The sequence below is a fragment of the Stegastes partitus genome, unplaced genomic scaffold (assembly GCF_000690725.1).
Source record: "Stegastes partitus isolate 25-593 unplaced genomic scaffold, Stegastes_partitus-1.0.2 Scaffold954, whole genome shotgun sequence".
NCBI lineage: Eukaryota > Metazoa > Chordata > Actinopteri > Pomacentridae > Stegastes > Stegastes partitus.
This window is the reverse complement of record NW_007578685.1, coordinates 357,973-369,525: the sequence shown is the minus strand read 5'-3', so window position 1 is coordinate 369,525 and position 11,553 is coordinate 357,973. Positions and strand designations below refer to the sequence as shown.

The window sequence follows — 11,553 nt, the reverse complement described above, 5'->3', positions numbered from 1 at the left end:
CCTCTGGTCTCTGGTTCTGATCCGTGCTGTGTTTATGTATTGATCCAGGAGGTTGGATGTTCCTCTGTTCTTCGATAACAGAATGTCTACTATGAGTCCGTCCACAACGACTTGATGTTTGTCTAGAATTACAGTTCTGACTCATCATGAACTCATTTTAAGTCATCTTTGGTTGTTTCACATTGACATCGACTCGGTTTTTTGTCCTGTTGGACTCATTCTGAGCGACTTTGTTCAGTTTCTGGTCGTTTCTCTGAGGAAACAGTTCAGCCTGAAGCCTCACAGCTCCGTTTACTGCTGGAGAACATGTACATGAGACACGTGGATAAAGATGAAGTGGAACGGTTCTAAGCTCAGGTTGGGTTCTGGTTCCTGTCACAGGTGACAGGTGGAACTCCTGGTGGCTGATGAACGGTGATGTTGGGCTGTTCCGGGTTCACAGGGTTGACGTGATCTTGTGTGAAGCTCCTTCGTAGTGAAACGTGGAGTCATGTGACTGAACACCTGCTCAGGTGATCCAGGCAGGTAGCTGCTGCCGTCACAGTCACAAACCTGACAGGTGTTAACTGACGCAGGAGGCAGCCGGTTAGACAGGAGGGAACATGCAGAACCGGGACGCCAGAACCACAGGGAGTCCACTACCAGAGTCACTGCGCACCTGTCTACAGGTGTTGTGTTCAGGTGTTGTGTTCAGGTACAGATGGGCTTGTTGTGGTTCTGCTGGTGAGCTCAGTGTGGTTCTGTAAAGTTCTTGTTCTGCAGTGGAACTCTTTGTGAGGATGTTGCTGTAGTTCCAGTTTAGAACCTGTCGGGGGAGCAGCGGAGCCGTGCTGAGGGAGGTCGGGCGGGTTCTGTCGGCAGGGGAACCTGGACGTTTACACAACTTCAGAACCTCACAGGTTCTTTAAACAGTCGGTCCAAATGAGTCGACGACTTTATTCACATCTTCAGCTAAAAGTTTAAGATTTTAATTGGATGTTTGTTTATTCACATGTGGAACATTTAAAGGTTTTTATTCACACTTTGTTCATATTTTTAGGATTTTTATTAAAGATTTCTTTTGCATTTGATCAAAACTCTTTATTGTTTCATTTGTGTTTGATAGAAATATATTTACATTCTTTCACTTTTATAATTATTTTTTACATTTTTTTAAAACATTTTATTAGTTTTTGGATGATTTGCTGTTTTTCCACAATATTAATTATTTATGAATAGTTTCATGATTTTTATTTTATTATTAATTTTCTTTTGCATGAATAATTTTTCACCTTTTGTTCATATTTGTGTGTTTTTGTAAATTGTTGATATTTAATTATTTACATTTGCTTAAAATTGTAAGAACATTTATGAATATTTTATGAACTTTTTTTTTTTTTTTTTACCAATATTTATATAACTTTAGTTCAATCTGGGGATGATTTCTCTGTTTTGGACATTTATTAATTAAGAATATGCAACAATACACATTGTTATGATGACATTTTGTTAATTTTTTTATAATGTTTTGTTATTTTTTGTTTGTTTTATTTTTTCTATGTTATTATGTTTTCTGAACAGTTTGATGATGTTTTTATTAATCTGTTAGAATATCTTATATGTTGTTTAATGTTTTATTCTCACCCTTGACGCTGCAGAAACATAAACGTTCTCTGATTCGCTGCAGTATGAAAACATGTTGATCTGATTTGATGTTTTCAGTGCCAGTGCTGTCGTAGTTCCCATATTGCATTTTATTAATATTTCCTTTTTTTATTATTTCTTTTTTTTTTTTTTAATTCTGTTATTTTGTTATATTTTACTCTTTTCATTATTTCATTTTTAGACATTTCTAGAACAGTTTCTTCATTTCCAGGTGTTTATGAGGACATTTTGAACGAGCTGATACCTCATTTGCATATTACCATGTCATACAGTAACTCGTGACTGACTTCAGCTTCGTGTCAACTCGTCCACCTGAACACATTTGAACTGTTGCCTGAGTCCCACTAGAACGTGAACCCTGAAGCTGTGGAAGCTCCTGACAGAGCTCCACTGAGTGAAACCTCCAGGTTCCCTCAGCCCGTCAACGTGTCTGGCAGCAGCCTTCGTACCTTCTGGGCCTCGGTGGGCATCTCGTCGCTGGAAGAACTCAGCTCTTTATCCTTCAGGGAGTCCAGAGCGAGCGCCGAGCCGAGCCTGGCGCCAGCCGAGCTCTTCCCCACAGAGAAGGGCTTCCTGGCGGCCTCGTCGTCCGACGACAGCGCCTTGTCGCTCAGGTTCCCCGCCAGCTCGCTCAGCTTCCTCCTCAGCTTCTCCTCCTCGTTGTGAGCCGACGGACCGGAGGCCTGCAGCAGGGAGAACGGGGACAGTTTACGGACAGAACCGAACCACGTTCCTCAGGTCGTGGTTCCGCGCCTCACCTCGTCTCCAGGCGCGATCTTCTCCTCCAGGCGGCTCAGCAGACTCTCGATGGCCGACATTCGCTTGTTCAGCTCGTTCATCTGCAGATGAAACCAGACCAGAACGTGATTCTCCACTTTCAGACCCTTTGTGCTGCTGCAGGTCCGCTCAGAACCAAGATGCTGATTGGCCGAGAGTTCTTACGGGTGGGGCTTGGCCCAGGTTCTCTTGGGAGGACGCTCGGCTGTTCCTGCGGCGGTGAGGCGGCTGCTGGTACATCGGAGGGCCTCTCTGGTACTCGTCCTCATCCGAGGTGTCCACGTACTGTTGCCTAGCAACCGAGGAGCTGATCTTAGACAGAGAGCGAGTCCGGACCATCCGGTTNTGGGCAATGACGGTGAAACTTGGAGGGGTGTGATTGGGAGGAATGGCCTGCCTGATCTGAACCCGAGTGGTGTTTTGTTTTTGGACTTCTGTGCTAGCCACGGATCGGCCATAGCAAACACCATGTTTGAACATAAGGTTTCTCATAAGTGTACGTGGTACCAGAGTACTTTAGGCCAAAGGTCAATGATCGACTTCGTAGTTGTATCATCCGATCTGTGGCCGTATGTTTTGGACCCTTGGGTGAAGAGAGGAGCAAAGCTGTCAACTGATCACCACCTGGTGGTGAGTTGGATCCAATGGCGGGGAAGGCTGCTGGACAGACCTGGTAAACCCAAACGTGTAGTGAAGGTGAACTGGGAACGTCTGGTGGAGGCCCCTGTCCGTGGGGTTTTCAATTCCCACCTCCGGAAGAGTTTCTCCTGCATCCCGGGGGAGGTTGGGGACATGGAGTCAGAGTGGGTCATGTTCAAAGTCTCCATCGCAGAAGTGGCCGTTAGGAGCTATGGCCGGAAAGTCACTGGTGCCTGTTGTGGCAGCAACCCCAAAACCCACTGGTGGACACCGGCGGTGAGCGAAGCTGTCAGGCTGAGGAAGGAGACCTTTCGGACCTGGCTGGCTCTGAAGCAGCAGGCAGGTACCGGCTGGCCAAAAGCACTGCAGCTGCAGCGGTCATGGAAGCTAAAGCTCAGGTGTGGGAGGAATTCGGGGAAGCTGTGGAGAAGGACTTTCGGTTGGCCCCGAAGAAGTTCTGGCAAACCATCCAACGCCTCAGAAAGCGGAGGCAGGGATTTGCCCAGGCTGTGTACAGTCGGGGAGGAGAACTGCTGACCCAGACTGGGGATCTTGTCAAGTGGTGGAAGGAGCACTTTGAGGAACTCCTGAACCCGGTAAGAAGACTCAGGGGTTTCTGCATCCATATCCGTGGTAGAGGTCACCAAGGTAGTTAAGAAGCTCCTCGGTGGCAAAGTGCCAGGTGTGGACGAGATTCGCCCCGAGATGCTGAAGGCTCTGGACATTGTTGGACTGTCATGGCTGACACGTCTCTTCAATGTCGCGTGGGCATCGGGTACAGTGCCTGTGGAGTGGCAGACCGGGGTGGTGGTTCCCATCTTCAAAAAGGGGGACTGGAGAGTGTGTTCCAATTAATGGGGCATCACACTTCTCAGCTTCCCCGTGAAAGTTTACTCTAGGGTGCTGGAAAGGAGGCTCCGACCAATTGTCGAACCTCGGATTCAGGAGGAGCAATGCGGATTCCGTCCTGGTTGTGGAGCAGTGAACCAGCTCTTTACCTTTGTGGAGCTGCTGAGGGGGCCATGGGAATTCGACCTGCCAGTCCACATGTGTTTTGTGGATCTGGAGAAGGCCTATGACTGTGTTCCCAGAGGGACTCTGTGGGGGGTACTGAGGGAGTATGGGGTACCCTGTTCAACCAAAGTGCGAGCTGTGTCCGCATTCTTGGCAATAAGTCGGACACGTTCCCAGTGGGTGTTGGACTCTGCCAGGGCTGCCCCTTGTACCCTAACCGAAAGAACAAGATTGCGGATACAAGCGGCCGAAATGAGATTCCTCTGCAGGGTGGCTGGGCTCAGATAGGGTGAGATAGGGTGAGGAGCTCAGACATCCTGAGGGAGCTCGGAGTAGAGCCGCTGCTCCTGCGCATCGAAAGGAGTCAGTTGAGGTGGTTTGGACACCTGATTCAGATGCCTCCGGAGAGGCTTCCTCTGGAGTCTGGAAAGACCTGCTCTGCCTACTACCCCCATGACCCGACCCCGGATAAGCGGAAGAAAATTGATGGATGGATGGTTTTGGTTGTTTCTGCCTGGTTTGATTGTTTCTGTCTGGTTTTGATTAGTTCTGTCTGGTTTGATTGGTCCTGTCTGGTTTGNGGCGTATCGGTCCAGACTCTTCCTGCGGTTCATTCGGTGGTTGTAATAGTCGTAGTCCACATCGTTCCTGTAACACCGATCGTCCTGCATCTGCTGGAAAACAGAATTTACGTGGTGTCATTGAACACATCACATGTTTACACTGTCAGTAAACTGAACTTATCAGACCTAAAGTTAAAAATACTGTTAAATGTTTTTATGTTTAACCGTGATTTACCTGCATAGACGGACGGCGTGAGTGAGGCAGATATTCCTCGTTGTCAAAGTCCATAGGATGGACCGACAGCAGGCGTTTACTCTTCCTCATCTGGAATTACAACACATACATATATATATATATATATATATATATATGTATGTGTATGTGTGTGTGTGTGGAGCACAGATGTAGAATCGTTTCATTTGAGTTTTTGGCTGTTTTTACCACTTTGTAGCGCTGAGCTTCGGCCTCCGCATGGTCGTCCTCGTTACCGTTGTACATGTCTAAAAATTAAACATGTTAATTATTCAAACAGTTCCTATTTACAGAGGTTTGTCCAGCAAAAGAAATCCAATAAAACTGCATTTTCACCTCAACTTAAAGTTCCAGGCCGTAGTTTTAATTTAGCATAATGCTACGTCATGTTAAACTGTGTGTCAGACTGCTGGTGTGATGCGCCTAGTGTGGTTGCGGAGCATCTGGGTTCTTGTCATCTCTCTAGCCTTCAGCCTCCACCGCTGGCTAGTGTGTCAGTCTCCCACTGCCAGTACATAGCCTCACGCCAAGCAAGTCCTATTGTAGTGCCTCCTCATGGCGACAGATGGCAGCTGGGTGCACTTCCTGCCCAGGCTAAATCTACAGGGACTACGGCGGAGTTCTGGCCCCCAGAAGTGCGGCATGTATGACCCACTCCTGTGTGGACCATGCTCTAATGTCCACTGACACCCCCCCAGCTATGGGAAAAATAGCACTGCTGCCCTGCGGTTATCTCGGGAGAGACGAAGGTTATGGTAGTAAACCCAGAGAGAAAGTCTGGAGCAGAGCCCCTAAGACGGTTGGTTGAACATTGTGACACCTTCTGGCAACTCCTGCAGCTGCGCTGACACCGACCGTATCAGCTCGTCTGTTCCATCGGACCCTGCCAGCTAAGCTGAGAGGGGTATCATGGCGACTGGGCACCCCAGGATCTCCATAAGTTCTGACAAGGCCTGCGCCCTGGAGAGGCCACTCCACTGCCGCTGTCCCAGCGACAGAACCAACACAGGGGACAACAGTTATGAGTGATAAATTTAGAGCGTATTGGCGTAAGTTCGGGCGCTACAGCTCAGACAGTGGGAGGGACCATCACGTCTCACTGGTCAACTATTGCTCGCCTTAAGCTGGGCAGCCCCCAGCCAATTCGGTATTGACCCGCCACAGTCTGTCTGCTTCAAAGGGTGCTTGGAGCTTCGGACAAAATCCGAAGAGGGGACTGTAAACCCTTCACCAGGGAAGCAATGAAAGAAATCACCAGCCATACCGCTGGCTACCTGGAATGTCAGAACAATGTCTCCTGGCCTCTCTGACGACCTCCAGCAAGTTGGCGATGCCAGAAAAACTGCCATCATCGACCGTGAACTGTCAAAGCTCAACATCGACATCACCGCCCTCAAGGAGGCATGCCTCCCCTCCAGCAGCAGTCTCAAGGAGAAGGAATATACTTTCTTCTGGCAAGGACTAGAGCCAGACGAGCACCGACTCCACGGGGGTCGGCTTTGCAGTACGCAACTCCCTTCTGTCTTCAGTTGAGTCTCCATCTCAGGGGACCGTGCAAATTCTCTCTCTCTGCCTCACAACCTCCTCTGGACCTACAAACATCTTTAGCATCTATGCTCCCAAACTTTGCTCTACAGCTGAAGCTAAAGATGCGTTCTACGAAGAACTTGGGGCCAAAATCAGAGAGATCCCTCTGGAAGAAGACTTGTTCCTGCTCTGAGACTTTAATGCTCGGGTTGGCTCAGGCCACAGCTCCTGGCTGCACTACATGGGTCACTTTGGCATTGGCAAGCTCAATGAGAACGGACAGCACCTACTTGAGCTTTGCTCCTACCATGACCTCTGCATCACTTACACATTCTTCCCCACCAAACCACACCACAGAGTGTCCTGGAGGCACCCAAGGTCCCATCACTGGCAAGAACTGGACTTCATCATCACCAGGAGACCCCTCCTCAACCATGTGCTTGTCACCCGTACCTACCACAGTGCCAACTGCAATACTAACCACTCCCTGGTGAGCAGCAAGGTGCGTCTCCAACCAAAACAAATCCTTCGCTCCAAGCAAAAGGGCTGTCCTCATCTTAACACCATCAGAACATTTCACTAAAGCTATTGACGCAGCCCTTGTGGACTGCCCAATAAACAGCATCGCGTGCGCGATGGAACTACGTCCATGACGCCGTAAATGAAGCCGCCTCGGACACTTTTGGGAAGAGTGTGAGGAAGAACGAAGACTGCTTTGAGGCAGGGATTGAGCCTGCCATTGCTGCCAAGCGTGCCGCACTCCTTGAGTACAAAAGGCAGCCCTCCGAAAAAGCCTTGGCCGCCTTCAGAGCAGCACGCAACAACGGCAAATGGATCATGCGCAAGTGTGCCATTGACTACTGGCTGAACTTGTGACATCCAGACCTCCGTGGACTGTGGCAACACCCGCGCCATGTATGAGGGCATGAAGAAAGCATTTGGACCTAGAGCCATCAAGATCGCTCCTCTTAAATCCACCTCAGGTGACATCATCTCAGACCGCAGCAAGCAGATGGAGAGATAGGCAGAACACTACCAAGAACTTCACTCCAAGGAGAACACAGTCACTGATACGGCCATTGAGAACACCACTTCCCTGCACCCTATGGAGGAGCTTGACACACCACCTACCATCGAAGAGCTCAGGAAGGCCATCGACTCGCTAGTCTGTGGAAAAGCACCAGGAAGTGACAGAATCCCACCGGAGATCGTCAAGGCTGGTAGCGAGAGTTCCCTCCTCAGCCACTTTTACGACCTCCTGCTCCAGTTCTGGGAGGAAGGAACAGTGCCCCAAGACATGCGCAACGCTAAGATTGTCACACTTTATAAAAACAAGGGCGACCGCAGCGATTGCAACAACTATCGTGGGATCTCTCTCTTCAGCACTGTTGGTAAGGCCTTTGCCGGAGTCATTCTTAACAGGCTTCAAGTACTCGCCGAACGGGGCGTGTTCTCCCTGGTGCTGTGATACGCCTTTCGGTAGTCTGAAGATGGCATGAAGACGGCAGAGGCTCCAGCCAGCTCCTTCTGCCACTACCGCCAACTACGTCTGCAGCAAATGCCAGAAGATGTGTTGCTCCCACATCAGGCTCTACAGCCACAGCAGGCGCTACACAAATACATTGGACTGACCAAGGCGCAGATACTCCATTGTCTTCTTAGACAGACGGACGGCTACCACGTTAGTTGACAGTTGGGTCCAAACTGAAATATTTAACATTAGAAGACTTCATTTTATAGCGTTAGCATATACTACACTGAGAAAACACACCTTAGCACCTTAGCATACACCACACTAGTAAAGAGTCATTTCCAAGATAAATGTTAGCAAAATACTGAGGAAAAAAATGCTGTGAGCTAATATAATTATCATGCCAGATGTGGAGTGATAGTAGCATTCATGCTAGCACATTAGCATACGACATGCGGAGTCATGGCAACAACTTAGTCAGCTACAAGCTTAATGTTTAGCATTTTCACTTCCATGCAATGACTAAATGATAGCAGGCTATGCTATATCTATGCTAACATTTTAGCACTTCCAACTGTTTATCTCATTAAATGTATGAAGTTGTGTTTGTTCAAAGACTCACGGTTGCGGACGTCCGGCATACTCTGAGTGTCATCGTCACGGCCACCTGATGCACAAACACAAGCTTCTATTAGCATGAAGAGATTAGCATGTAGCCTGTTTAATGCCATGAAACAGTCCGAGAACACTGCTGCTTCTGACTGATAACTACTAGCTCCTGACAGTTAACCAGCTCCTGACAAACAACTAACTAGCAGGTTAACCCACCGTCTCCGTTCAGCCTCTTGTACAGTGACCTCATCACCTTGGCACTGCCGAAGCGCTTGAAGCGGTTCCTCACATTGTCGTGGTACCAACCCAGAGTTCCGATCTTCAGCACCCTGAGCAATGCGACAGGCTAATGGTTAGCACAGACACACACCACATTCATTCATACATATTGTTGACCAGTGCTAGCTGCTACGCCAACACATCAGTCCATTTTTAAAGTTGAAGCTATCAATGCGAAAGGCTTTAGCATACATGCTAGCACACATTGTTTAAGTCAAAGTTGGTCATGAGCTAACGCTTAGCTTACACCAAGTCTCACCTGTTGTACCTGACAGAGTCTCACCTGGTCATGCGGCAGTTGTCGCACACCCAGCCGTGCTCCTTCTTGTTGTAGCGGCTGCAGGACTTGCAGGTGTACATGCGACAGTCCAGACACTGGCGCTTGCTGTTCACCAGGAACTTGAAGGGCTGCAGGCAGCGGATGCACAGCGAGTCGGACACGTTGCTCTGAGAGCCCAGCAGCTCTCGCTTCGTGTCCTCCTTCTCGATCTTCGTCTTCAGATCGCTGCAACACACAGGTGAGTTCACAGGTGAGTCTGTGGAGGGAAACCCCCTCCATGCTGGGCAGGAATCAGCTAACCACTTTAGGAAGGACGCAATCTGAGAGAAGGTGTTGAAAATGAACCATGTTCTCAACGCTTCAGGTGTCCACCTCAGACAGCAACAAAGACACTCAAAGAGACACAAAACAGCCACAAAGAGACACAAAACCACCACAAAGAGACACAAAACAACCACAAAGAGACACAAAACAGCCACAAAGAGACACAAAACCACCACAAAGAGACACAAAACCACCATTTCTTAGATGCTGTTTGTTTCAAGTTTTCATAATTTGCGCGACTTTTTCAGTTTTTTTTAATTAATTTTCTGAACTCATGAGTGTTTTTAAATGTCTGTTTTGTTCGTTTCTCTGGTTTTGTGATAAAACCGTCAGCTGACTGTGACTCAGCATTTTTATGAGGTAGCTGTGGAAATGTGAGGTAATCTGATTACAGTGCAGCCCTGTCACAGAAGTAATCTGATTACAGCCTGGTTCAGTGGCGCCCCGGGGCTGCTGGGAGTCGGAGTCCCACGAACAGAGAGTCTTTGTGAGCGCGTGACCGAGTCGTGATCGATGCAGCAACAAACGAGGGTTTGTTGAGTCTCGGCGGCGTCCAGGAGCCTCGACGGGAAACGTTCTGACTCGATCAATAAATACACTGAAATACGTTCTGCTTTCAGGAAATCGTTTCTCTGAGAATAAAAGTGACATGTCGGAGGAGAACGTTTTTCATTATTATTGATTCAAAGTAAGTTTAAAAAAATCTACATTTTGAATAAATAATTAAATATTTCTCGGGGGAAAAACAAAAATTTAAGAAAAAAAAAACAATTTTGATGTAAAACTGGAAGAAAAAACAATCAAATATTTCTGAAGAACTTGTGAAAGAAACTGTTTGAATAGTTTTTAGTTTAGTTTCCCTGAAGTTGGACGAAACAAAGTCTGACTTCCCAAAGAATTAGTGAATGAATGGATGAACTGACCCCAGTCTCTCCTCTTCTTTCTTGCGGAGGTTAAAATCTCTCTGAATCACCTCCCAGACATGTTTGGCTTCTTCGTCCGACAGACGGGAGAGATCCAGTTTACGCTCCATGATGCTGAAATCAATCAATCAATCAATCAATCAATCAATCAATCAATCAATCATGTAAAGCTGACCAATTCTGTTTTATTAATGAGGGAGAAGTAAAGACACATTACAGGAAAAATACCATAAAATTCTCTGAAATATGAGAAAGTTTGAAGGAAAAACTCCTGAATTTAGAGACGACTGAAATGTTTTGGAGGCAAAAATCAAATCAGTGAAACATGGAAATGTTGTTCTCAAAGCAAAGTTTCTGAATTTTCAGATTTTTTTTAATGTCTGAAAACATTCTGAAGAAAAACCTGGAACATGTTTGAGAAAACGTCTTGATGGGAGACACCTCACAGGACCGCCAGCATTCTGAGGACTGATGTTCTCCACGTTCTCCGAATGTTAGAGCTCATCCAGCACAAACACACAAACTGGTTTTGCTTTTATTTCATGAATGTTTCTTGTTAAAGTCCTTTTTTTACGAGAAGAACGAAGTGCGACATGCAGCTGCTCAGGTTCTGCTGAGGTTCCACCACACCCAGCAGGAACCTCAGCAGAACCTCAGCAGAACCTGAGTAGGAACCGACTAAAGAAAAGCTGCCGACTGCATTTGAGCTGAAGCAGAAACAGGTCCAGTCTGATCTGATCAGCTCGTCTGAGTCCTTCACTTGAATCTGAAGACGAAAATTAAATCAAGTCTGAAGCTCACAAACAAACTGAATCACTTAAAGTTAAACTGATTCATCTGATTTAAAGTCATTGAAACTAATTGACAGAAAATTAAAGAGCCGACGAACCAGATTGAAACTCACCGACTTCACAAGCTGCAGCTGAAGATCATCGACTGAACAGAACACAGAGTTCAGCTGATCATCAGCTGATCACATGACGGAGGGAGGCCGCCTGACAGACACACAACAACACAGCAACACAACAACACAGCAACATGACAACACAGCACAACAACACAACACAGCAACACAGCAACACAGCAGCACAGCACAGCAACACAACAACACAGCAACACAGCAACACAGCACAGCAACACAACAACACAGCAACACAGCAACACAGCAACACAACACAGCAACACAACAACATGACAACACAGCAACACGGCAACACAGCAACACAACAACACAGCACAGCAACACA

General features: G+C 47.4%; 1 protein-coding gene across 1 annotated transcript in view; it reads right to left on the bottom strand.

Moving 5' to 3' along the window:
- mlpha (melanophilin a) overlaps nucleotides 1-11,242 on the bottom strand; it is a 21,186-nt gene extending 9,944 nt beyond the window's left edge. The window contains exons 1-11 of the mRNA XM_008294350.1: nucleotides 11,211-11,242; nucleotides 10,307-10,420; nucleotides 9,063-9,284; nucleotides 8,717-8,829; nucleotides 8,511-8,555; nucleotides 5,080-5,138; nucleotides 4,873-4,962; nucleotides 4,659-4,748; nucleotides 2,587-2,814; nucleotides 2,403-2,483; nucleotides 2,094-2,327 (exon numbers count right to left, since the gene is read on the bottom strand). Of these exons, the coding sequence (XP_008292572.1) occupies nucleotides 2,094-2,327; nucleotides 2,403-2,483; nucleotides 2,587-2,814; nucleotides 4,659-4,748; nucleotides 4,873-4,962; nucleotides 5,080-5,138; nucleotides 8,511-8,555; nucleotides 8,717-8,829; nucleotides 9,063-9,284; nucleotides 10,307-10,416 (1,272 nt within the window). The 5' untranslated portion in view covers nucleotides 10,417-10,420; nucleotides 11,211-11,242. The remainder of the gene's footprint in view (nucleotides 1-2,093; nucleotides 2,328-2,402; nucleotides 2,484-2,586; nucleotides 2,815-4,658; nucleotides 4,749-4,872; nucleotides 4,963-5,079; nucleotides 5,139-8,510; nucleotides 8,556-8,716; nucleotides 8,830-9,062; nucleotides 9,285-10,306; nucleotides 10,421-11,210) is intronic.
- Between the last annotated feature and the right edge of the window lie 311 nt (nucleotides 11,243-11,553).